Raw genomic sequence first — 24,048 nt, 5'->3', positions numbered from 1 at the left:
TATAATTAAATTAATTTATCACCAATATTGATTTAATTATTGATTTTTATCAAAGCTGAGAACTATTAATAAGTTATTTAATTTATTTTGTGAAAATGTGATAGGTCATCCCATTATTAAAGACAACTTATTTGTATGTAGAAACGAATTCTTCCAATTCTGATTGACTTAATTTATTTTATTATTTTAGAGACATATTATTATTAAACAATTTCTTGTGTGTATATATTATTCTATAGTCACAAGATCAAACAACAAATATTTAACTTTCACCTTGATCTTAGCAAAATGTTATAAAAATATTGCACGTATTCCTGATTTAAATATCAACTTTTAGATACAATGAGACATTTTAAGAAACAAGTTATTTAAAATAAGCATTAAAAATGCCGATCTTGTTCTAAGAAGAAGCTTTTAAACACTCATTTTTATAGGAAGAAACTGCTTTGGGAGTCTTTCAAGAATCAACAGCAAACCTTCTCGTTTGGCAGTCGGCAGGCGACTGCGAGAGTTGAGACAAGCGGGATTTCAGAGTGCGCTCGTGTTTCGAGTCGCATTTAAGCGAAGATATAGCTTCGCTTCGGCTTGGGGAACATCGGCTTGGGGCACTTCGGGCCCGTTTTGGCCAACACAAGTTGGGCTGTCTTGCTGTGGGCCTCACCGTTAGCCGAGCAGTCGAAACACGCAGCTTGAGGCGAGCGGTTCTTGCGCGCGCTTTCCCATCGCCTAACACTTTAACAGCGATCAGCTACTAACCCACAGCAGAGACTCAGTAGAAGTCGTAATCGCCATCGAAATCGTAATCGTCGCGAGCGCAGAGTTCTGAGAGTGTTGTGCCAATAGAGATTTCAAAGACAATTGTAAATAACCGAAAAAGTAATAATATTAAAAGACAACAAAAAAAAAATAAGACAATAAGCAGCCGATTGATTGTGGGCGTTTCGCATACAATTCTGATTCACACTCGGGAATAAATCCAGCAATTATCAGGGGACTTACGGATACTCAAACGCCGCATTGCACTTTGAAGCAGGGTAAGTGTCATCCCAAACCATCATAGCGACCTTGACATTTGACGGAATTGATTTTGTCGTTCGCTGCTAATTGAAATGAATGCACGCTCGAGCGGAGAAGATCGTTTGATTGGCACTTAAATTGTGTAGCTGGAAAATTGTTTAAGACAAGATTTTAGCCGGACGACCAGCGTCGCACAGCCAGAGTTTTTAATTAGCATTCTGTGGTGTCTTATAAATAAACATGGTTTTATGGTGGATGTGCTAAACGCCAAAGGCCACTGAAACGCGCTGTCCATGAGTGTGAAATAAAAGCTAAGCTATATGCTACATATACTGTAAAGTATAGTATGTTACTCCTATACTGGGCCAAATGTGTGTTAGCATGTAAATTACAAAATCAAGTTTGTTGCCTGAGTCTTTTGTTTGGGCTGCACAAAAGGTTCTTTGGTTTGGACTTGAAGTGGAATGGAATGGAATGGAAACCAAGCCAAGTTGCCAGTGCAGTGGAAAACTGTTCAGCAACCTTCATTGGCCCTGGGAAAAACCCGTTCGCGTTCGAAATGCGTGTGCTTAATTTACACGAAGATTAGCATTAACGTTGATATAATTTCATATTTTTATTGGCCAAAAAAAAAAAAAAAAAATGTCAGCCCAGTGCGGTTTTTGGCCGCTTGCCTTGGCCAGAATTTATGAGCGATGTAATCTCCGCTTTTGCCGAAAACATTCAATGCATACGAAATTCCCGAAAATAAGGAAGGCTGGCGAGATTGAAGATCTTCGGCGATCTTCGCATGTGATTCAGCCAACTATATAGTATATTCTATACTATACAGGGGGTCTTTGGCCTATTCGACGTTTTTTCTGTTTTCTTTCGGCTTTTGTTATGGATTCGCCATTCCCGCATCTGGAGATCTATGTAAACAGAAAGACTTATTTGCATGCCAAAACGAAACGAAAGCCTAATTAGGACAACCAAATAGAGTCTTTTAACCTGGCCCACATTCGAGGGCCGTTTTCAAGTCGCTCGCCCCTGAATTATGTCCACTTTGGCTAGAATTTTACACCCGATTATTCACGCAATTGTTAATTACGCATTTGATTGTGCCACGACGGCGGCGACAACGACGGCTCAATTTCAATTCGAAGCCGAAATTAATGAACTCTAATTAAGCGGGGTGCACAGAAATATGTATGGGAAATACAGAAATACAAAATCATAAGAAATACGAGCGGAGCGGCCTTTGTTGAAGTGCTTACGAGTGGAGTCTTTTCCTGCTCTATAATTGAATTTCGGCTGCATTGTAGTTGCCGACTACACAGACGACCATATTGATTGGCAGAAATCGCTTTGGAGAGTTTTCATTTGAGTGATGTAATTCGGGGCTGAATGTTTGTCATGAATCATGGGCAAACGTCCAATTATCAATTGCATTGGCTGCCAAATGTATTAGCATAAACAAATCAAATCGATGACTAATCAAAGTGTACGATTGTCAGAACACATAACAAGTAAAGTCAGATTTTAATTAGCCGAAAAAGACAAGTCAAGTCAAGTCAAGCCAAGTCATCTTCGATCTCGCACTATTATTTTTGGGCCCAAGAATTTATTGTGTGCGCCACTTGTTGAGGCCTAAGAATAGACCATAGAGAGAAGCCAAGGCCCAAAACGTGCTTGGCCAAATAAAAGCCGAATTTTTGCAAGTAATTTGAACATTAAAAACAATGTCGGGTAATAATAATCACTCAATGGTACCAGCAACAAAAAGCGGAAGTCAAAGCCACACGAAAGTGCTGTGCAACAGTTTCTTTTATTTTTACGCTCCTTTTTTTTGTTTTGTCTTTTTTTATTATTTGTTTTTTTTTTTTTTTCATTTGTTTTTTTGGCGCCTTCCTGGCACGAAATACTTTGGTGAGAATTGCAAATTCTCAGCACTGCAATGGGAGAGAAATAAGTGAAAATATTATGAAAGGCGGCGAGGCAAGTGAAAATCGGAATTTATAATTTTCGTGTGCCGATTTTTCAACCGCAAAAAACGGTGCCTCGAGCAGCTGCCACTATTTGTTGCTGCCACAGCAGCAGCAGCACCAGCAGCAGCAGCATTTGCAGCAAAAGGTGATGCAATCATCGGCTTGACATGCACATCGAGTGACAGAGCAGACATTGCGCATACGCCGCATTGTGCAGAGCGCCACAAAGATGAAAGCCGAACGGGTAATCGCTGGCCCCACGTAGAGTAGAGCATCTCCCAATGCGAATGCGAATGCGAATCCAAATCCAAACCAGAATTGGAGCAAGTGAGCAGGCCAACACAATGGCGCAGCCCCAATGCCCTAACTTTCCATCCATAAATCCATCCAGCAAACGGGTTCAGATGCGAAGATAGGTGGCCAGGCATTTAGATATTAGCATTTAACTTATTAAAGCTCTGCCATCTGGATGAGTTTCGAAAGAAACCTTTGACAGATGGCTGCAGATACAATGATTACAAAGAAAAATGGCACATTTACGTTCAGCTTATAATTAGTGTATCTGATGAAAGTAGGAAACTTTAATTTGTCAATTCGTGAAATTAAAAGAACCTATCAGTCTTATGATCTAATCTAATATCAAATTTATTAGGTCAGCTTAATATTTTGAACATTCTAAATATGGTCTGACTAGTAAAAATAATAGGTACAATAATACAATTTTTTTGTAAGTACAAAATATAAATCATGTAATTTTTATAGGCAAAAGCTGTAACATATCTTATTTATGGGACTTTTAATTAAGAGCAAAATATCTCAGCCAGATTGATAGTTATTAAATGGCATAAAAAAGTGAGTCATAAAAAATGCATAAATACATAATCATAAACATTGTACAAAAATAATTAATTAATATGCAAGTGTTCAACGTCGTTTAATGGTTTATTGAAATCCAGCTTATTATAAAAGTGCACAAAAAACTATAAAGAAAAATATGCAATAAATAATCAATTTTTTTATGAACTGCATAGACAAAGAAATCATTAATGACAAAATTAAAACAAGTCATAAATATATATAACAGTTATAAGTAAATATAGAAAAATATCTAGTTAACAGTAACTGTGCGGCATTTTATTGGAAAGGGAATACGCTTTAAGTATTTGCCTATGCCCAAGACTTACCCTACTTTTAATCATTATAGTATAGTATATATATCTGAAGACCCCCCAATGCTTATGACACTCACACGTGCCCAGTGTCTATGGCGTCCAAGACAGCCTCTTCATCCATGAGTTCCTCACTTGGATTTTCTTGCATGTTGCGTGCCCCTCCATACACATATATATATGTATATATACTTTTTTTCATCATCATCTTCTTCAGTAACAATATGCGATTTAATTTTCATTTTCTTTAGCCATTTTTTTTTTTGTTATGTTTTTGTCGCCTTGCTCACATGGAGACGAAATAAAGTGCCAACTCATAATAATGTAAGCCACAGATGTTCGCGCTGTTGTTGTTGTTAATGGTTTTGTTTGTTGACTGACTTTTGTTGCGTCGCCACGAAAAGTGACAAGTGCACAGCCGCCCGCGACATTGTGCAAACAATTTTGTATATGATTTCTTGTTTTGTTTTTTTTGGTTGTTTTGCATTTAAATCATTATGCCATTAAAACACAATCTCGGGCGGTGGCAAATGAAAAGAAATGTTAAAATTAAAATGTATCATTTTTGATTGGTCTTTGAGTGCTCATAATTTTGCGTTGATTGAAACCCAAATTTAATGGCAGCTCCCCAGTTCCGAAAGTAAGAGCAGAAAACAAAAATATTGCACTCGAATAAAAGCTCGAAAACTTGTTTTCCAGCCGGACATGTAAAACGCATGGGGTAAATATGCGAACTCCAGTTTTCGGTTCAGCTCGGTTCGCTCGGTTCACTTTCAAGGTTGGCTGTGGCGTCAAGAACTTGCAGAAACGGTAACAACGGTAACAACCGTAGCAGCACACCAGCTGAAAGGCAGCTTACATTTGGGTGTGGGCCTCTAGATGACAAGTCACTACATTTGAAAGGCCCCCTTAGAAGTGCATGGCACAAGCCATGGAATTGCGCAATTGCAACTGACTCATGGTAGCAGCAGCAGCAGCAGCGGCAGCAGTTGCCAATTAAGTAGAGTGCTAAGCGGCTTAGCCAGCGGACAAAGAAGCCCGGACTTCGAAACCGAAAAAAAGACTTCCTTTTGCGCCACGACCTTGGGGAACTGGTACGGCATGGTATATGGTATATATTCTATAAACTGCGTACTCACGCACAGAACAGTTGCCGTGCTGCTGCTAAAAATACACTCCCGACGACCTTCAGGGGCTTACATAATTAATTGCAAGCGGGTTTCGCTCGGTATGCGGAAAATGTGCTGAAACGAAAGACTCAAGGCACGAACTTGACGGGCACTTGCCTGCAGCACTCTTAAAAAGGGCACATATCTATCTGCTCTCCTTTGACGACACCGCTTTGTTGATCATCTCGAGTGGGTCCAAAAACCAAACAAGCATTGCGAACTGCGGATTAATAAATTAGCAAACAAGATAAATCATTCGGCTGGCCATGTAAGAAGCTTTAATTATTAAATGCAGTTTAAACTTCTCATAACCAAAGGCCAGCTAGATAATTAAATTTCATACCCCTGTCAAGTATATACAGATGTTTCGGGTGAGTGTGGTTCTTGTTGTTGTTGTTGTCGAATGCGATCATCGCCAAAAAATCAACATCACGTTCGGCATACAAAAAGATTTTATATACTTATTGGCCCAGGCAACAGCAGCAACAGAAAAAAAAACTCATCGCCGGCGATGGAGAAAAGAACGAAATGTTATGCGTATATATTATACAATATAATACAGTCTGTCAAGAGAGAGAAGACAAAGCAGAAAAAATAACCAGATGCCCATTGACGTAGGAACCCCGCGACTTAATCATAACGCTCTAAAATAGAAGATGAAACCGACAGAACTGAATGCTGCTCTCGGGCTTTTGACTTCCACTCGCGAAGAGGTCAAGTCGTGGCTGGGTAATGATATCTCAGTGATATTTGACCATCATTAACAGCAGGGCCCCTGAGTCATGAATGAAAGTGGAGTGGGTTCTAATTAAGCAAATATTGGCCAATTCTAGCGAATTCTAAAGGGGTCCCGAAAGGTGACTGATTGTGTAAAAACATTAGATTGAATCTGTGATATGTGCAGACTTACAAGACTTCAACACTTTGTTTCAAAGTAACTTAATACTTGAGATTCTCCAGAAAATCCCCTACATTTCTCATAATTTTGTACACTTAAAAACCACAAAAGTGTCCAAAACTTTGGCTCGTGGGCGTGTCTGCATGTTCTTAGCGAACATTATTCGCCATAAATCTTAACTTTTGCCAAAAAGAAAACCAGTTATCTTTCTTTCTTGGCCAAAACGGATCTTTGAACACATATAGAAGTGCGTGACATTTATCAGGTTTTATGGCCATTCTGTTTGTTAATTAAAGAACCAACGCCAACGCTTTAGCAAATAGAAAGCCAAAGTCGGCGGCTTCAATGACTGCGGATCGGTGTTTGTGAATGCTCGACGGGAAACTTAATGCCTGCAGTTCTGGGTAATTTGGAAAACATTTAAAATAGGCCATGAATGGGAAATTTGTAAAACAATGCAGGGCATGTCGTGCCCTTAATTTGATCACGCCAAGAAATGTCACATTTTGTTGGTAGGGGCTAGAAATGGGATTCGGAATGGGAATGGGAATGGTAATGGTAATGGGAAGCTCCTCAACCAACAAGACAGACTCACTTTCATTGCCACTCGTCGGAATACACATAGTGTGTGACACACATTTATTGGTAAATCGCATTTGGACCGCAATTAATGCCAATCACGTGGCTGACCGCCAATCCACCTGACAGTGGCTACTACTACTACTACTACTACGACGACTACTGGATTTTGTGACAAAACGCAGTGCATAAGCAAATCGGGACTGACTTTGAAGAAAAACCCCAAATGGCCAATTGAAATGCCAGGCCAGTTGGCCTGACCTGAACAAAAAAAAAAAAAAAATGAAAAAATGCAAAACCGCGTGTCGTGCGACAAAGTGTTTAGCACCAAACAATTGTCAAGGCATCTCAATTAGAGGCGGTGACATTGGTGATTCGATCGATCCAAGGAGTCGGAGTTGAAATACCCGACACCCAAAAAAAAAAAAAAACACACAAAATAGGTACGTTTCGTGTGCAGAGTTCATTGGCTCGCAGATTGATTGAACCCGATTGCCTAATAATCTTTTCAGTGCGTGTCCCATTCGCCGGCGATTTAATTCCGTCTGTGTCAGCCAGATCCAATCAAAGTGATTCGCACCCGCTGCCAGCGGTAGTTAATTGTCTCGTAATTATTTATAATAATTTCGGAAAATGTTCTCCCGTTGCAGAGGAAACGAATCGGACAAGATGATTTCACGCCGCAAGATCATATCGCGTTCGCTGGACAATTTGGATGCCATCGGGCAGGAGGAGCAGGAGGAAGACGTCTGGCACGATCGCGAGAAGCTCTTCAGGGTATGGTTTTCAATCTCTACAGCAAAAACATGAACTTTGGCTAATGCTCAACCCCTTCTATTCACTTCCTGCAGGACCACATCAACGAGGTTCTGTCCAAGTGGGAGCAGATCGATGACGAGATCTGGGCCAAGATAATCGTCTTCGAAAAGAACCGACGCGTGGCCAAGGCCTACGCCCGCTCCTCTGTGATAACCATAAATGGATCCAAGAACGGATTCGATGGAGTGCGGTGAGTTCGGGATCATAAAGCCACCATAAGCCACAATGACAATTTCCACAAATAAAAGTTAGCTATCTGCCTAAAAGACCCTTTAGTGATTATTTTTATAAAAACTATTAATTTGTTGATTTTAAGAAAGTAATAAATTCCATTAATGCAGTTATATAAATGTTCAAAGCTTTTTTAAAATAAGTTATTTTGCAGAGCAACTTCCAGTTTATCTTACATTAGTTAAGGTGTAGCTAAAAGATTTTAAAGCAATTTTTCAAGAAATTTCCAAATTAATAAATTATGCGTAAATATCAAAGAAGTAAGCTTGGAGTTTAAAGATAACCCGTTCTATTTTAATATATTTTTCATTAAAAAGTAATGCCAATAATCACATAGACTCTTTAATAAGAGCACTTAAGCCCCTTTAAATATGTAGAGTTGCATAACATGTTAGATATATATCCCAAATTATCTAAAATTAATTTATATTTTGATAAAATATTAGAAAATGGTTAATAAAAATAATTTTTATAACTGGGTGCTTTTTAAAAGATTTACAAATTTATAAAGTGCGTTCCTAAAATATTTAATATATTGTTAAATATCACCTTACATTTTAGTATATTTTTAATTTCAAAGTAATACTTATAATGACAATTTAATGAATAGACCTTTTTAGGAGACCACTTTAAAAAACCCCTCTTATTAAAACTTACTAAATATATATATCCTTAACCCACAGAATTGGCCTGAATGGCTTCGACAATCCCATGCGCGATGCGGAGACAAAGGTGATCAAGAAATCGATTGGTGATGGTTTCAAGATCAAAATGGACGACATTGGCAATATTTTCATCAAGCGGTACGGCAAGAGCAGCGTCTACGTGAACAGCACGTCGCAGGGAAACGAGGAGACGGTGATCGGCGGCGACATAATCCAAATGCCCCAGATGTCCCTCACTTCGGGCACTTCGGGCCGACTCTTCGACATGAAGAAGTTCCAAACGAACATAAACCGCGAGTTTGCGAGATCCTATCCGGAACGGGGAAGATTGGAGCGCCAGTGCCTGTCCGCCGTTTCGCTGGTTAAGTCGAACAACAATCTGATCAACTCCCCCGTCTGGATACTCGTGGTCAACGTGGTGGCCATGGACATGCTGCGGAGTCGCCTCCAGAGCGTTCCCAAGTCGCTGGATGCGATGGGCATGCGCGTGCCGCTCACGAACAGCAGCGAGGATCCCTACTCCACCATCGAGAGCCAGGTGGGATTGATCTATCCCACGCCCGCCGCCTCCGACGATTCACAGAACTCGCAGAACTCACAGAATTCGAGCAACTCCAGCAAGGGACGGCGCAGCATCTTCAGTGCCGCCTTCCTCAACGAGGGTCCCTATGTGCCCAAGGTATGACTTTTATTTAGATAATAGGGACACGGTTCTTTAAATTAGAATTTTTTAGGCCTTCTGGAAGAAGAGATGCGACTTTTTTCCAATATTTGCTAAAAGCAGAGCTCAAAATTTTTGAAAAATTTGTAGTAGAAATATTTCTTACTTTCGATTTATTGTTTAAAAGCAAAAAAAAAGTATTTAAAGAAAAAACATTTTTTAAACAATGTCTTGGGTCTAGCTATAATAGCTTTTATAATTATTTTTTTTCATTTAAACTTGTAGTTAATGTTTTTATTAGAACTTGTAAATTGAGTCAAAAGAGCTAGTTGAAATATTTATGAAAATGCACTTGCTTTTTTTACATAATTTGTTGTTTTGTGTTCTGTTTTAATTCCCATTCATCTTTCCTTAAATTGGAGTAACTTATACAAAAATAGATTTGAAATTGTACAACACATTCTAAAAGAGAAGTTGTTCTTTCAACAGCATGTTTATTAAGCCAAGACTTTGGAATTTCTTTAACTGAAGTTTTAATTCCATATGACTAACAAATTGTTTTTTATATTATATGATCTACATTAGTTATTTATTTTAATTACTTGAATTAATCATTTCCAGCCGGACTACGAGGGCGGTGGATCGTTGACGCCCATCTATGCGGACAAGAAGCGGCAGAAGAGCAGCGGGGCGCAGCAGCGAAAGAAGCAGGACGATCCGTACTACTGCGGTCTGCTGGCGCGGATTCCCAACTTCATCAAGTCGTCGAAGCAGCCGTGCTCCGCCAGCAAGCCCAAGAAGGAGCCGAAGATCTCGCGGAAGATCTCGGCGCAGCACCAGCTCCAGCACCATCACCAGCACCAGCAATTCCTGCAGCCGGCGCAACCCATTCCCATTGCCACATTCCACCACTCGTACTTCCCGTACAAACTCTATCCGGCGCAGCACCGTCTCTCCCAGTCGCAGATGTCCCTCTGGGATGCACGTAGTCTGATCAGCGCACATGGTGGGTGTCTTTTTGGCAAAACTATTCTATAATAAAACAATTCCCCTTTTAATTTAAATGTTTTAATCCAATATTTCAGAATGATCACCCTGGCTGGCTCTAATTTATTCATCGTCCTAGCATTAATTCTACAATTATTTAGTCAAAGCTTACGATTTAGTTTTGGTCAGTGGCGGATCATTGGACCATTGGATGGACAATCACTGTGGAGTGCATTTCGCTCAGTTTTGTGATAAATGCAGCGAAATGCAGCCATTTAGCGTAGACCACTTAATACGCACTAACTCTAATTAACCGCAGTTAACTTTAAGGCAAGCAGAGAGATTTAATGATTATGCAATTTGTAATGAGTAATTAAAATTTTGCCATAGTTTTTTAAATCGTTTAAGACTGAGAGAATGTCCTAGAGAGCCCACGAAAAGCGCACGGAGAGATTGAGATTGATATTGAGATTGGCGGAGAGTCGAGAAATGGGGGCAGAGAATGTCATAAGCAAATCAATTGCTACTTTAGGCGAGTTCAAATTATTGTTTTCTTATTATTTTTTGCTGTACATACAATTCATATGTAAATAAGTTCGAATTAAAAACATGTAAACGATATTAGTATGCATTAAAAGAAAATTTCTAAAAGTCAATGTTGTTGTTTTATTCAAACTGTGTATTGTTTGTTTTTTTTAAGCTTAATTATAAATATTTATTTATAAACGTCGATTGTTTGTATTTGCTGGTCGTTATTTGCAATGCAATTTAAATTATTGTCAAAAGTATCAGAATTTGTTCACTTTTGTTTCTAAAGTCATCGCAATGACTAAAGTTAATTTTCGTATTATTAATTAATAACTATTATTTCAAATTTCAAATTTCGATTAAAAAGTGAACTAAAGGAATCGAAAATCCTATTTAAATAAATCGATTTTTAGACCGATAACTTATACTGCTAAAAAGTGGTCATACTAAAACATTGAGTGGAATCTCACAGAACTGGAGTAAAACTGTTAGCATTTGGAGTGAGTTATATCAGAAAATTTGAGTGGAAACTTACAATGAGTGATTACTGGAGTAGAGTTTTTGGTGTGACCATTTTTCACAGTTTGAGCTCCATACTCGTTGGAAAAGGGAAAATATCGATATACCCTGCTAAGCATCGATCGAACCGATGCTTTGATATGATCGATGACATTCATCTCTAATTTTCTGGCCGGTTGGTGTTTTTATTAGATTGGCGCGTCTTTTTTTAGAGTTTGGCGACCGATTTTAGTGCAATAACGAACGGAGGTGTGCAGAGCACTTGCCCCGTGACCATGGACAAGTTCCTGCTGCGCAATCCCACGTGGAAGACGAAGACATATGGCTCGATGGCGGCCAGCTCCGCCAAGTCGGCGGCGTCACCGATCCGCCGACCGTTGCAGGATTCGAATCTGGGGGACGCCAGGCTCAAACCGTCGCCCCTGGCACCCAAATCTCAAACCCAGGTCCCAGCAGGTTGGCTGTGCTTACCCTTTTACGAGACCTATCCCACCACCCAGTAGTTTTAACTCCGGATGCGTAGCTAACCCTAAATTTGTAGTCGTAGAAATCAGTACAGAAACTTTAGATATAACAAAACATAACCATGTGGAGAGTTGACCCAACTATTGCTAACCAGCTCCGTTCTCTCTTGCTAGATGACCAGCTGGCCAAGGATCGGCGGATGCTCAACCCCGCTCTGGCCGTCTCCCAGGCCATCAGCCAGCACCGCTCGGAGTTCCAGAGGGACCAGAACAGGGACGAGGCTGCCGGATCGGGAGCAGCTCCTCCGACCGCAATAGCCTGCTCCACGCCCCACCGCCAGGAGGGGCAGTGGGCGCGATTGCAGCAAGATCTCAACAGCCCCAATGCTGCACTCCGTCTGCGCGCCATTCGTGCCTTAAAGTAAGCTGTGAAACAAGAGTAACAATTCCTGTCCAGCACCATTGTTAAAATCAATTCTACGATCATCAATATGCTAAAAAATAATCCCATAATCGCCTTAAAGTAAGCGATTTACATAGAGTAGAAATCCTGCCGAGAAGTTAGCTGATATATATGTGTGTTACTAAAGACCATTCGATATAATCGATACGATAATTTTATATAAATAAGCCAATTAAATTCTTAAAAATAGTTTCGTATTATAAAAACCTTGTTTACTTTGAACCACAAACTTGAAGTAAGAGCAACAATCATTCAACGATAAACTTTAAGAGCCACAATTATTCTACGATAAAATTAATTTTAAACGATCATTTAATAGTAATAAGTAGATTATGTTCCGTGCAATAGTCTCGTTCTATAAAACAAATAGTTCATCGTTAGTCTCCTTAAACCAATTTAATTAAACAAGAGCTATCAAAGAATTTGATAAGAATTCAACCGATAACGAAGTTTAATCCGTTCTATTTTTATTTTTATTTAAAAAAGCAACTCATGTTCCTTAAAATAGGCATGCATACCATTAATTTATGTTTTGTCGCCTTTGTGCATTTTGTTTGATTTGCTTGTGCATACTTTGATGTTTATTTATTTATTATAAACATTATTTGTTCAAAATTTAAATTCTTTGTTTAAAATATTTAGTGTTAAGAATACCTCTTGGTTTTGAAAGCCATCATTTAAGCTTAGGATCATTTTAAATAATGTGGAAAGTATCTTTCATCTGCTGCTTCCTTTAAATTTATTTCCCTTGCATAGATGTTATAAAAAAATACATTTTTATAGGTTGTTGATTTACTTATACAGGTTATATTTAAACATTTAAATATAAAATCAATACGTGAATGTATAATTTATTTTATATTTACTTCAAGTTTTAAATCTAATCGTATACCAACCGTCTTTCCTAGGAGTCCCACAAAGTCGGCGTACAACACCTTCGATGTGCCCCTTGCCGAACAGAGCATCATCACCATGGAGGAACGCCAACCGAAGGAGCCGCCCACACTGCCCGAGTTGCTCAAGGACATTGTTGTCTATGTGGAGGTGCGAACCGGGAACGACAATCGCTCCGAGGGCGTAAAAGCAATCATTGCCAAGATGGGAGCCCAGGTCAATGATCGCTTCACGCGGTAAGTTAATAGTAGTTGACTTAAAGAAAATCAATTCTAAAACTTTTACCATTCGGCCCATAGCAACACCACACATGTGGTTTTCAAGGATGGCCAGCTCTCAACATATAAAAAAGCCGCCGACTGGAAAATACCAGTGGTTTCGATTCTCTGGATTGAGGCCTGCAAGGTGCAGCGCAAAATCTGTGATCCCAGCGAGTTTCCCATCAGCAACATACGCATGTACGAGTATCCAGAGCTCTTTGGCAAGATGCCGGTAAGTCAAACAAGCTATTTGTTAATATTTAAATTGGAAAATCGAAGGGGAATTGCAAGGGATTATATAGTTGTATATAAAGGTAGAGTTACTTCAGTAATCGGTCATAATTTGTAGTTATTAACAGTGAATGAAAAGAAAAGTATTGCTTATTGATTGATAAAAGCCAAGATTTTGGCTTATCAATTTTTTCCTTCAAGTTCAAATATTCCTAACACTACAATTTGTTAGGCCCAACAAGCTTTATCAGCTTTTTGACGATAATAACATTGTTCAGACGAACTCATCAACTCCACTTGAGATAAGAGACGAAACAAGCTGATGTTAACAAAGTTCTTTTTTTCCCGCCAAGGAAATTAAGAAAGCCTTTAATTGCTTGAATCGATGGCATTATCAATTTATGGCTTTGCTGGCACAGAAGCTTTAACTCCACTCAAGATATGTCCCCAACTAATAGGTCACTTAGCGGCCAATGTTTATTAGTTTATGGCGCACATAAACAACTACTAAGTATGGAAATTCAACAAAAGATAGCTACCAAGAGGGGTCTTATCGACCACTTTTGCCGATGACCACGATCGCAGTGGGTGGACGGTGTTCGTCCACGAGTACTTACATTTCTGAAATGATTAGTTAATCCAGAAAATGGCGAACCGCAAACGCAGGGCCGCGGGCCGTCTGAAATTGCACGTAACTCAAACACAGAATACGCGCAATATTGGGAACTCTTCGGACCGGACAGATTCTTATCACTTATCACTTTTCACTGGTTGACAGCGAGTCAACCAGTTTTGTTGGTGCTGGTGCTGGTGTTGTTGCCTCTCCGGGTTATCTAATTGAATTTACTCTTTGCTCTTATCATCGGGCTATCGTAGGCCAGGAAGTTGTCCGAGCAAGGCTATATCTGTCACCAGGAAAAGGGTTGCTCATTTGAATGCGCTTCAATTTATTGCTTAAACATTAGACAGTTTAAAAAGACACAAGCCACTGGACGCCGGTGACAACTTAAAACCTAATTCACATGCACGTTTGTTTACAATCTTTCCGCGAACGGGGCTCATTTACATAACTCGCTGGGAATGCTGTAGACGGTGGGTGCACAGATACACAGAATTGCACGGATGCCACGCGCGGCATGGCCAAGTTGTCAAGTGTTTTCTCTAAACAGAAACTTAGTCGCTACGTTAGATTATTAGATTCTCGTTTGGGGCTGGTTCTGAGATTTGTACAAAGCCCGCTTCTATTTACATGCCAGCGCAGAAGCGAGAAGTTCGCGTTAAGTACAATGGAATCTTTGAGTTTTACACTAGCTTAATGGTTCTGCGAGGCGGGCGAAGGCAGGCCCACGACGGTGGCAGCTCACGACAGCGCCACCTCCAGGCACATCATGATCAGGAATCCGGAGACAGTGCCCCATGTGGCGATCGTTCCATTGCCGCTGGCATGCGCCTCGGGCAGAATGTCGTCCGAAACGATGTAGATCATGGCCCCGGCCGCAAAGGACAGGGCATAGGGCAGGATCAGGTTGGCAAAGGTCACGGCCACGGCGCCCAGCACGCCAAAGATGGGCTCCACCATGCCCGACAGCTGGCCATACCACAGGGCCCGCTTCACGCTGAATCCGGCTGCATGCAGCGGCAGACTGACGGCCAATCCCTCGGGGAAGTTCTGGATGCCAATGCCAATGGCCAGATTGCGGGCACTCTCGAACGTCGACGAGTTGGTGGTGCCGATGGCTCCGAAGCTCACGCCCACGGCCAGTCCCTCGGGAATGTTGTGCACCGTGATGGCCACCACCAGCAGCATGATCCTCTTCCACTGCGACAGGGCCTCGTCGGCGCGCTGCTGCTCCTCGGGTGTGGTGTAGGTGCACTGCTCCATCTCGTTGATGCTGCCGCCCTTCTTGCGGCGCCTCGACTCGCCGCTGTGCTGCACACTCAGGCAGTCGGAGAAGCTGTCCAGGCTCTTGGAGGCCAACCTGTCGGCGGCATTTGCGCCCCCATTGCGCTTGGAATCCTCAATGGCTATGTCGGCCTTGTCCTTCGACTGCGTCATCTGGATCATCATGTTGGTGCTGTTGAGGCCCAGATAGGACATCAGTTTGTCGCAGCCATAGACGAAGATGGAGCCCAGGAGGAAGCCTCCGGCCACGGGCACAAAGGCATACACGCCATACAAGTGTGAACTCTCGGCCATTTCAATGGCTGGCTTAAGGAGTGACCAGAAGGAGGCGGCTATCATCACGCCTGCTGCGAATCCCAGGGCGGCGTCCAGTGACCTCCGCTGGTTGCCCCGGACGAAGATCACCAACGCGGCGCCGGCGGCTGTGAGTCCCCAGGTGAGCAGGGTGCCCAGCAGGGCCTGCGTGACGGGTCCATAGCCGGGAATCATCTTGGTTGCAGCTGCTCCGACTCCTCCTTCGTACTTGGCACCGGCTGGTATGCTATTGTGCCGTGGTATTCCCAAGATTTATTCGCGTGTGCGGCGGGAACAAGTTTTTTTTTAATTGTTTACCCGCAGTTGGAAATATGCCACGTTCTTGGGCCCTGATTGCGCAGGTAAACAAAACAGAAACAGAACAGTACAACAGTACAACTTTCAATGGGAGTTTTAAGTTCTGTTTCAAGGGAATCGAATCTCTGCTCCGGAACACTTGTTGCTTATCGCTCGTTTTTGTGGAATGAATGTGGTGGTATACTGAAGAGGGGGAATTTTGGGGGGACGCGTAATACTGTCGGGTTGATAAAAAGGTCTACTAGCTCTACTGGAGCGCGTCGGAAAGTGATGAATGAGCCGCTGACTGAGCTGACAGCCCCACAAAAAGCAATTTTTATAGGGCCTGCCCAACTGCTTCCAGCTATCGATAGTGTTATCGGTGGGACTTATCGATTGCGGGCAGGTGATAGAGATGGGACACTATAGCCCGACAAATTCCAATGGCGCCACTTTCAAATTCTAAGGAGTTTTCACAGGCATTCTTGTAAAAACTAATTTAAGGTGAAAAAAAACCCCTTTATTAACTAAAAGTAACTACTATCGATTACTATCCAGTGAATTCATATCACCTGGTACTTATCTTACCCTAGATAAGAACGTTTTCTATTTAAACAACGGGCCAGATATCACGTAGTTATGAACAAATAAAACAGTGTTTTCCAGTCAACATGACTGACAGAGTCGGGCAAAGAAGTCGGCAGCATCCGCAGCATCAACAATAACACCAAAAGGGCAAGAGCTGCTCACCATAATTAGTTCTAAGCCAACTTTTATTTATTTGAGTCTTGAATTCAAATTGCAGCGCGTCAAGTTTATGCAACCGGACTCGGAGCTAAATCAGCGTCCAAGAAAACGCCAGGCAACGCCAACATCCACCAAGGATAATGAACCAGGATCGGTGAATAAGCGAGCCCAGACAGGAACTCCAACCACAACACCAAAGGTAAGTGATGGGGATATTTATTTTCATTTTACTTTTGGGGGAAAATATTACATTTCAATTTGTGCAATTCGTAATTTATAGGTACTTGTTAAAGTACTTTTTAATCACAAAATATTATTAGTATTTATTTATCAGCTCTAAATGAATATTAAATAATAATTGATATTTCTAACAATATGCCATATCTTAAAGAATGACATCAGCCGCTTCTTCAGAACCTTAAACCGTAACAAAGCTTCAGATGATGAGGTAATCGACTCACCAGCCACCAAACTACTAAACAGGTCAGTTTTGTTTAAGTACTGTGCTTATGCAAAACTAAATCCCTTCTTTATTTATGACACAGGATAAGCAATGGCTGCTACACTCCCTTACCGGCCATGGCTCCTTCTCAGCAGAAGGGAACCAATGGCAGTGGAGATGCTGTGGCCGAGGAAGTGCAGGCCCAAAAGCGTTTGCAATTTGAAGAGCAGTCGGTCTGCAGTACACCCCCTCCGCAGCCGAAGGCATCGAGCACGTCTAGACCCCGTCGGAGTACGGCGGAACCCGCTCCGGTGATGACTCCTCCCGTGCGCACCAGTCGCCGTCGCAGCTGCGTGGCGGAAATCAACAGTCCGGTCGCAATGGAACCTAGAATGACTCGCCGCAGGAGTTCGCTTCACATAGGCGTGGTTACCACATCTGTACAGGAAGCTTCACCGGCTCAATCTACAGCCACGGAGCCCAGAATGACGCGTCGCAGGAGCTCATTGCTTGCGACTGCCAAGCAGGCAGATGAAACGACCCAAAAGCAAGGCATTCAAACCATAATCGAGGAGCTGGCTCCCATTGAAGAGGACAGGAATTCAGTAGTAATGAAAGAGAACAAGGTAACCAACCAAACGGATTGCGTGGAGCAGTCGATAGAGATTACCGCCGTGGAGGCGGAAGCTTCCTACACAGCGGATAGGCGTGGCACTCTGTACGCCTCGGAATGGATGGACATAAGTGCTGGCCGGCGGCGCAGCATAGCCACATCCAGCTCTGAGCTGCACGAGGAAACCGTTGGCCTGGCCAGGCGGCAATCGCTTAGCAACGTTACCACGCAGACATCCCACATCCTGGGGGAGCCACTGACGCCGCTCTTCAGCTCCACTCGCCTACCCGGTGGTCAGTCTACAGGGAACCGCAGGCGCACTATCTTCAACCTGGACATGGAGGTGATTAACGAAAGCATCGAGAGACTCAACCAGTCGCATCGCAGATCTTTGGCCATGGCCAATGAGGCGGAGTTGGGCGAGTGTCGGCAAGTGTCGGAGCCGGAAAAGCCGCAGGAGGAGGCCACCCCATCGCTAGTACCCAAAAGGCGGCGCCTTTTCAATCCCAATGACGAGGTGGTCATATCGCCACCGAAAAGCAATCGAAAGAGTCGCCTCAGTATCACTGGCTCCACGGGCTCCGTTCAGAAACGTCGTCGTTCGCTGGCAACTCCCGCGAAAATCTCCTCTTCGGAGTTACCGGTTAATGTACCCAAAACTGTTGGGATAGAGGAGGATGTTGTCCCTCCCAAGACCTCGACGAATGCCGTTCCTGAAGCAGATGTAGATACCCAATCGTATGGCGAGGAAGCTGGCGACAGGCCAAAGGGCAAGCCACGTTCGCGGGTTCGCACACTCGTGCACACCAACATGCACCAGGAGCAGATTCAGGTCATCCACAAGGTTGGTAGCACGTCGAAGTGACCAGCACGCCATCCACAGCACTCTTCGATTGTAACTTTTGTAGACCGAGTTCTCCAACTCCCCCCAAAGGGATTAGTTAGTAAACCCAAACTAGTTTGTAAATTAGCATACTCGCAACTCGTTAATGGCCCATATTAATTATTGATTAAGCATAAACAACACTCGGTAGATTGGTAGAGCTGTCCCCCCCCCGCCATTTGTAAAGCCTACTCCCGCACCAAATTGAATAAATAATAACAATATCCGAGGCGGTCATAAATCCTAATCGAAAACCGCCTTCAATCGCAGGCCCTGCGCAAGTTGCGCGGCATGCGTCTGGATCCGACCGTGACCCAGCGCACAACCCACCTGGTTAGCCTGGAGCCGCGCCGCACCCTGAATCTCCTGCGCGGCCTGATGCGCGGTGTCTGGATCGTGAGCTACCAATGGGTGTTGGCATCGATTCGTGCCGGCAAGTGGATCGGCGAGGAGCCCTACGAGCTCACCCGCTTCTCGCGGGCCATCGAGGTGAGTCATTCGATGCCATATCAATCGATATATGGTAACCCACTCCCTTTCTCAATCCTTTAGATTTGCCGCACCGAACGCCAGGCCTTTGGCGTCCACTACCAGTGCGAGCTGTTCCGCTTCATGGAACCCTTCTATGTGTCCTCGCTCTGCCGACCCGTGCAGTTCAACAATATGAAGGAGCTGCTCCTGTTGGGCGGCGCCACTCTGACCGAGAACCGCTTCAAGGCCAAGTACGTGATCGGGGACAAGAGGCGGGCCGAGGATGATCGCGTCTATCTGGATCCCTACTGGGTGCTGGACAGCATCACCAACATGCAGATCCAGCGGTTCGGCAAATACCTGATGAAGAGCGCCATCGTCTCGGCCGAGGGCATACGGTACGAGGATCCCAGGGAGCGCGATGAGGAGGCCCCAACTCAAACCCATAGACGTCATCACGACTACATCGATCCACCACTGGTGCTGGACAAGTAGAGATCGGCGGGTGCAACCCACGTTATTCTGTCACAAAGGTCATATTTTAAAGCATCAACATTTCTCGTTCAAAACTTTTTAAATAAGCCCATGTAAATATAGTTTTATTTAATATGTACTGTTCGTCTGATTCTTTATTAGTTTACAATCTGTGTAATTTGTTCTTTATTTTCTGTATAGCTTTTTAATTTGAGTGATTTTAGACTTTACAGAGACTAAAAACTGATTTTAGTAAATAAATACATTCAGAATTTTAAAATTTTTGTGAAATTATTTTTGAAATAAAAATAAAAACCTTTTATAAATATTCGATTTTAATAAATTTTTACAACTATTAAAGCTGCTGAAATATAAATTATATCTTGTATTCATATTTCCAATTTAGAAACTTGAATAAATGCAAATTATATTAAAAAAAATGATTTAAGTTATATATATATGAAAAAGATATCCATTATTTTTAGTCTCTTGTTGCCAAACAAATTTATGATGTAAATATCCTCTTGTGTTTCAAATTAAAAAAAAAAAACAATATTTTAGGTATTTGTAACTTTTTCCTCTGCCGAATAAATTGATTCCAACCCAAAAATTACCCGCCCAAGCAAACATATTCAGATTCCTTCAGTTGCAAATGCTCGCTTTATTCAAACGATCGAGGTATTTGTTGTCAGATTTAATTGTTACACTTTTCAACTAGCTCTTGTTTGTAGTTTGTACTTGGTGGCATCGACGACAAGCTGAACTTGGACATTCGGATTTGTGGGAAATCGATGACGGCGCTGAAAATCAAAAAGCCACAACGGAAAAGATGGTGCTTTAATAGCTGAGGTGGTAAAATCAAAAGAAATACAAAAATAGGGTTTTTATTTTTTGTAAATAAAGTTATCGCTTCTATTCTGGTTGTTTTTCATGTGTACAAAGTAGTGTGTGCAAAAATAGGGTAAGATAAATGATACATATCAAAGTAAAAAGGTTAATTTAAACGATATAAATGCTACGGAGGATATCTAGATATGATATCATAACGAAGTCAACTCCTTATCATATCATATGTAGTAAACTAAAGATCGACGGGGGGAGATGGAGGAGGAGTGGATGCATAAATGCATGCGTTTTTTTTCCCAGTCTGCACTCTTCCTTGGGATCCACCGTTTCCCAGTTTTAGCCGCCCTCGACTACATTTAGCATTCGTATCCGTCGAAACTCCTTTCGATGGAAGAAATTAAACTTTTGCTTCTGCTGGAACATCATCTTATCGGTCATCTTGCGCAGGACAGGTGTTGCTGTTAGACTACTATTGTGCTTGCTGCTGCTGTTGCTGGTATTGTTGAGTGGTGTTGTTGGCTGCATTATGATGTTGGTTATTTGCTTGCTGCTGTTGCTGTTGTTTGTTGTTGCTTTTGCTGAGTGGGTGCAAGCCAGCTACTTCTTGCCCTTGGTGGCCTTCTCGGCGGCCTTGGTGACCTTGCCACCGGAAGCGTCCTTGAAGTTGACAGACTTGATGACACCGACAGCCACGGTCTGCCTCATGTCACGCACAGCGAAACGACCCAGAGGGGGGAACTCCTGGAAGGACTCCACGCACAGGGGCTTGGAGGGCACCAGGTTGACGATGGCAGCATCGCCAGACTTGATGAACTTGGGGTTCTCCTCGGTGGTCTTGCCGGAACGACGGTCGACCTTCTCCTTGATCTCAGCGAACTTGCAAGCAATGTGAGCGGTGTGGCAATCCAGCACGGGGGTGTAGCCATTGGCGATCTGACCGGGGTGGTTCAGCACGATGACCTGGGCGGTGAAGTCGGCGGCGCCCTTGGGGGGTTCGACTTGGAGTCACCGGCAACGTAGCCACGACGCAGTTCCTTCACGGACACGTTCTTGACGTTGAAGCCAACGTTGTCTCCGGGAACGGCCTCCACGAGGGCCTCGTGGTGCATCTCCACGGACTTGACCTCAGTGGTGATGTTGGCCGGGGCGAAGACCACAACGGTACCGGGCTTCAGCACACCGGTCTCCACACGGCCCACGGGTACTGTTCCAATACCGCCAATTTTGTACACATCCTGCAGGGGCAGACGCAGGGCCTTGTCGGTGGGACGGGCTGGGGGCAGGATAGCGTCGAGGGCATCGATCAGGGTCTTGCCATCGGCGTTGCCCTCCTTGCGCTCCACCTTCCATCCCTTGAACCAGTTCATGTTGGTAGAGGGTTCCAACATGTTGTCGCCGTGCCAGCCGGAGATGGGCACGAAAGCGACGGCGGCGGGGTTGTAACCGATCTTCTTGATGTACGAGGAGACCTCCTTCTTGATTTCCTCATAACGGGCCTCGCTGTATGGTGGCTCGGACGAGTCCATCTTGTTCACACCAACGATCAGCTGCTTCACACCCAGGGTGAAGGCGAGCAGGGCGTGCTCGCGGGTCTGGCCGTTCTTCGAGATACCGGCCTCGAATTCTCCGGTTCCGGCGGCAACAATCAGCACGGCGCAATCGGCCTGCGAGGTACCAGTGATCATGTTCTTGATGAAATCCCTGTGTCCGGGGGCATCAATGATGGTCACGTAGTACTTGGCGGTCTCGAACTTCCACAGGGCGATATCGATGGTGATACCACGCTCGCGCTCGGCCTTCAACTTATCCAAAACCCATGCGTACTTGAAGGAGCCCTTTCCCATCTCCTGGGCCTCCTTCTCGAACTTCTCGATCGTACGCTTGTCGATGCCACCGCACTTGTAGATCAAGTGACCGGTGGTGGTCGACTTGCCGGAATCGACGTGTCCGATAACGACAATGTTGATGTGAATCTTTTCCTTGCCCATGTTGGATGATTACACTATGGCTGTGTGTATGTGTGTTCGGTGGTTGTTGGAATGTTGGATCATTGGAAGGTTGCATGGTGGGTTGACGAGCAAGAGAGGTTGGAATAAACAAAGGGTAAAACGTTTTGTTAGCTTTCGGTGGGGTAATACAATTTTATTAACTACATTTATTAGTGGGTAAAACATTTCCTATCCATACTTTTGACTTTTGTTTGCATGCCCAAACTCAACCTAACCTCAAACTCGAGCTGGAGTACAAAACGTGTTTTTTGAGGTTAGGTTGAGTGCCCGCATGTAGGGGTGTGGGTATGAGAGAAAAATTACTAAAAACGTGCAAAAATATCTAGCCTAATGGAAACTCGATTTTATCAGTGATTTTGGTATTTTTGCTGTCGTCAAATTTCTTCAGTAGCAGAACTGAAAATCATCATCATATTAAATCGAGAGTCCAAAGGAAAATTCCAGCAAATTTAATTCGCAAATACACATGTGCTTATCGGCCTGCGCGTGTGCATATTTTGTCTGTGTGTGTGTGTGTGTGTATGACGCTGTTGCCGGCCGGAGGAAAATGAAAGAGAGGAAGAGAAATAGAGAGCAAAATGGCGGCTGGACACGAGTATGTGTGACTAATACCAATACCAACGCAAACGATCTCGCCGCGGTGGCACAATTGGAAAGAATTGAAAGAGAGGGGGAGAAGAAAAACGATTTAGTCATGAATTTAAAGTGCAATGGCAGCCATTTTGACTTAAATACTTAGCAGATTTGCTAGAAATGACGAAATTATACTGCAAGGCAATTTCACAAGTTATGTTAATGGGAATGCCGAAGTAAGCAAATTTTCGCGTGTTGCTAGGAAAGGTTTTTTTTCGCCCACTTGACTCGCACCACTGGGCAACGTGGGCCGCCATTTTGAAATTCTATGCCACATACAGAGAAAAAAATTGAAGTCTATAAGCAAAAAGCCATAGACCAAAAGAAACCACGTTTTTTCACGTGTTAATTGGCACATCTGGTGGATGACCTCTGAGTGACGAGTGGGCGTGGCATACTAATTACACGCTAATTGCACCATATTGCAGGGCGAAAATGCGACTCATAAAGCCGGAAAATGGTTAGGCAGATGCTTTTATTAATTAAAACCAGCCACACGAGCTGAAATTTTTTGACTTTGCAGACTGCCACGTGTTTGCTTTTCGCTTTTGTTCGAATGTATTAGCCACCACCTTTCACTTTGGAAGTTCCTCGTTAGAGGTTATCTCCGAAATACACACACAAAATCACCACGAAATATGCACAATTTCGGCGTCTTAAATGCATATTTGTTTATTAATTGTTCGCTGGTTGCAGTTTCGATGCAGAGTCACAAAATTCACTTAATTATAGTCTCACTAATAAAACTTACTCTCGAATAAGCTGAATGAGAAATCACGAAGTCTAAGCGGCGACGGATTCGAACAAAGTGAACGAGAGTTCGCCAGCGCTCAGTCCAGGAAGCCTCGTTTGACACGTGGTGTGACCGCAGTTGGCAGCTGTCAAAGCGGTATCTATATATCGCGATAGACAATG

The 24,048-nt window shown here is 43.1% G+C and overlaps 4 protein-coding genes and 1 non-coding gene across 5 annotated transcripts; 2 read left to right on the top strand and 3 right to left on the bottom strand.

Annotated features, from left to right (window-relative positions):
- Positions 1-663: 663 nt before the first annotated feature.
- On the top strand, positions 664-10,818 carry LOC108144754. Its single transcript, XM_017269858.2, has 6 exons — positions 664-1,034; positions 7,450-7,576; positions 7,651-7,808; positions 8,533-9,193; positions 9,797-10,181; positions 10,261-10,818. The coding sequence occupies exons 2-6, from the start codon at positions 7,469-7,471 to the stop codon at positions 10,263-10,265; spliced, it is 1,317 nt and encodes a 438-aa protein (XP_017125347.1). The 5' UTR covers positions 664-1,034; positions 7,450-7,468; the 3' UTR covers positions 10,266-10,818.
- Positions 10,819-11,390: 572 nt separating this feature from the next.
- On the top strand, positions 11,391-19,765 carry LOC108144595. The gene is made up of 9 exons (XM_017269599.2): positions 11,391-11,665; positions 11,848-12,094; positions 13,045-13,266; positions 13,330-13,522; positions 16,821-16,961; positions 17,154-17,245; positions 17,308-18,661; positions 18,971-19,189; positions 19,253-19,765. The coding sequence occupies exons 1-9, from the start codon at positions 11,485-11,487 to the stop codon at positions 19,664-19,666; spliced, it is 3,063 nt and encodes a 1,020-aa protein (XP_017125088.1). The 5' UTR covers positions 11,391-11,484; the 3' UTR covers positions 19,667-19,765.
- Positions 14,452-16,356, bottom strand: LOC108144596 (zinc transporter ZIP11). Its single transcript, XM_017269600.2, has one exon. It carries the CDS (start codon positions 15,911-15,913, stop codon positions 14,882-14,884), a length of 1,032 nt encoding a protein of 343 aa, XP_017125089.1. The 5' UTR covers positions 15,914-16,356; the 3' UTR covers positions 14,452-14,881.
- Positions 19,766-20,526: 761 nt separating the features above from the next.
- Positions 20,527-24,002, bottom strand: LOC108144431 (elongation factor 1-alpha 1). Its single transcript, XM_017269313.2, is given in 3 exon segments — positions 20,527-21,477; positions 21,480-22,499; positions 23,885-24,002. Coding segments are annotated over 2 exon segments (1,389 nt in total). The 5' UTR covers positions 22,480-22,499; positions 23,885-24,002; the 3' UTR covers positions 20,527-21,088.
- Positions 22,845-22,918, bottom strand: LOC121466934. Its single transcript, XR_005977096.1, has one exon. It is a non-coding gene; the product is annotated as a small nucleolar RNA snR61/Z1/Z11 (small nucleolar RNA).
- Positions 24,003-24,048: the final 46 nt, after the last annotated feature.

This window comes from Drosophila elegans, unplaced genomic scaffold (genome assembly GCF_018152505.1).
Source record: "Drosophila elegans isolate 14027-0461.03 unplaced genomic scaffold, ASM1815250v1 contig_183, whole genome shotgun sequence".
Classification (NCBI taxonomy): Eukaryota; Metazoa; Arthropoda; class Insecta; order Diptera; family Drosophilidae; genus Drosophila; species Drosophila elegans.
The sequence above is the reverse complement of the archived record's forward strand: the minus strand, read 5'-3'. Positions and strand labels throughout refer to the sequence as shown.

Bases quoted from the DNA above. Each gene is read 5' to 3' on its own strand.
- LOC108144754 (XM_017269858.2), top strand. From the start codon at position 7,469: ATGATTTCACGCCGCAAGATCATATCGCGTTCGCTGGACAATTTGGAT. The intron at 7,809-8,532 runs GTGAGTTCGGGA...CTTAACCCACAG, and splicing joins AACGGATTCGATGGAGTGCG to AATTGGCCTGAATGGCTTCG. The intron at 9,194-9,796 runs GTATGACTTTTA...AATCATTTCCAG, and splicing joins AGGGTCCCTATGTGCCCAAG to CCGGACTACGAGGGCGGTGG.
- LOC108144595 (XM_017269599.2), top strand. From the start codon at position 11,485: ATGGACAAGTTCCTGCTGCGCAATCCCACGTGGAAGACGAAGACATAT. The intron at 12,095-13,044 runs GTAAGCTGTGAA...CGTCTTTCCTAG, and splicing joins CGCGCCATTCGTGCCTTAAA to GAGTCCCACAAAGTCGGCGT. The intron at 17,246-17,307 runs GTCAGTTTTGTT...TTTATGACACAG, and splicing joins GCCACCAAACTACTAAACAG to GATAAGCAATGGCTGCTACA.
- LOC108144596 (XM_017269600.2), bottom strand. From the start codon at position 15,913: ATGATTCCCGGCTATGGACCCGTCACGCAGGCCCTGCTGGGCACCCTG.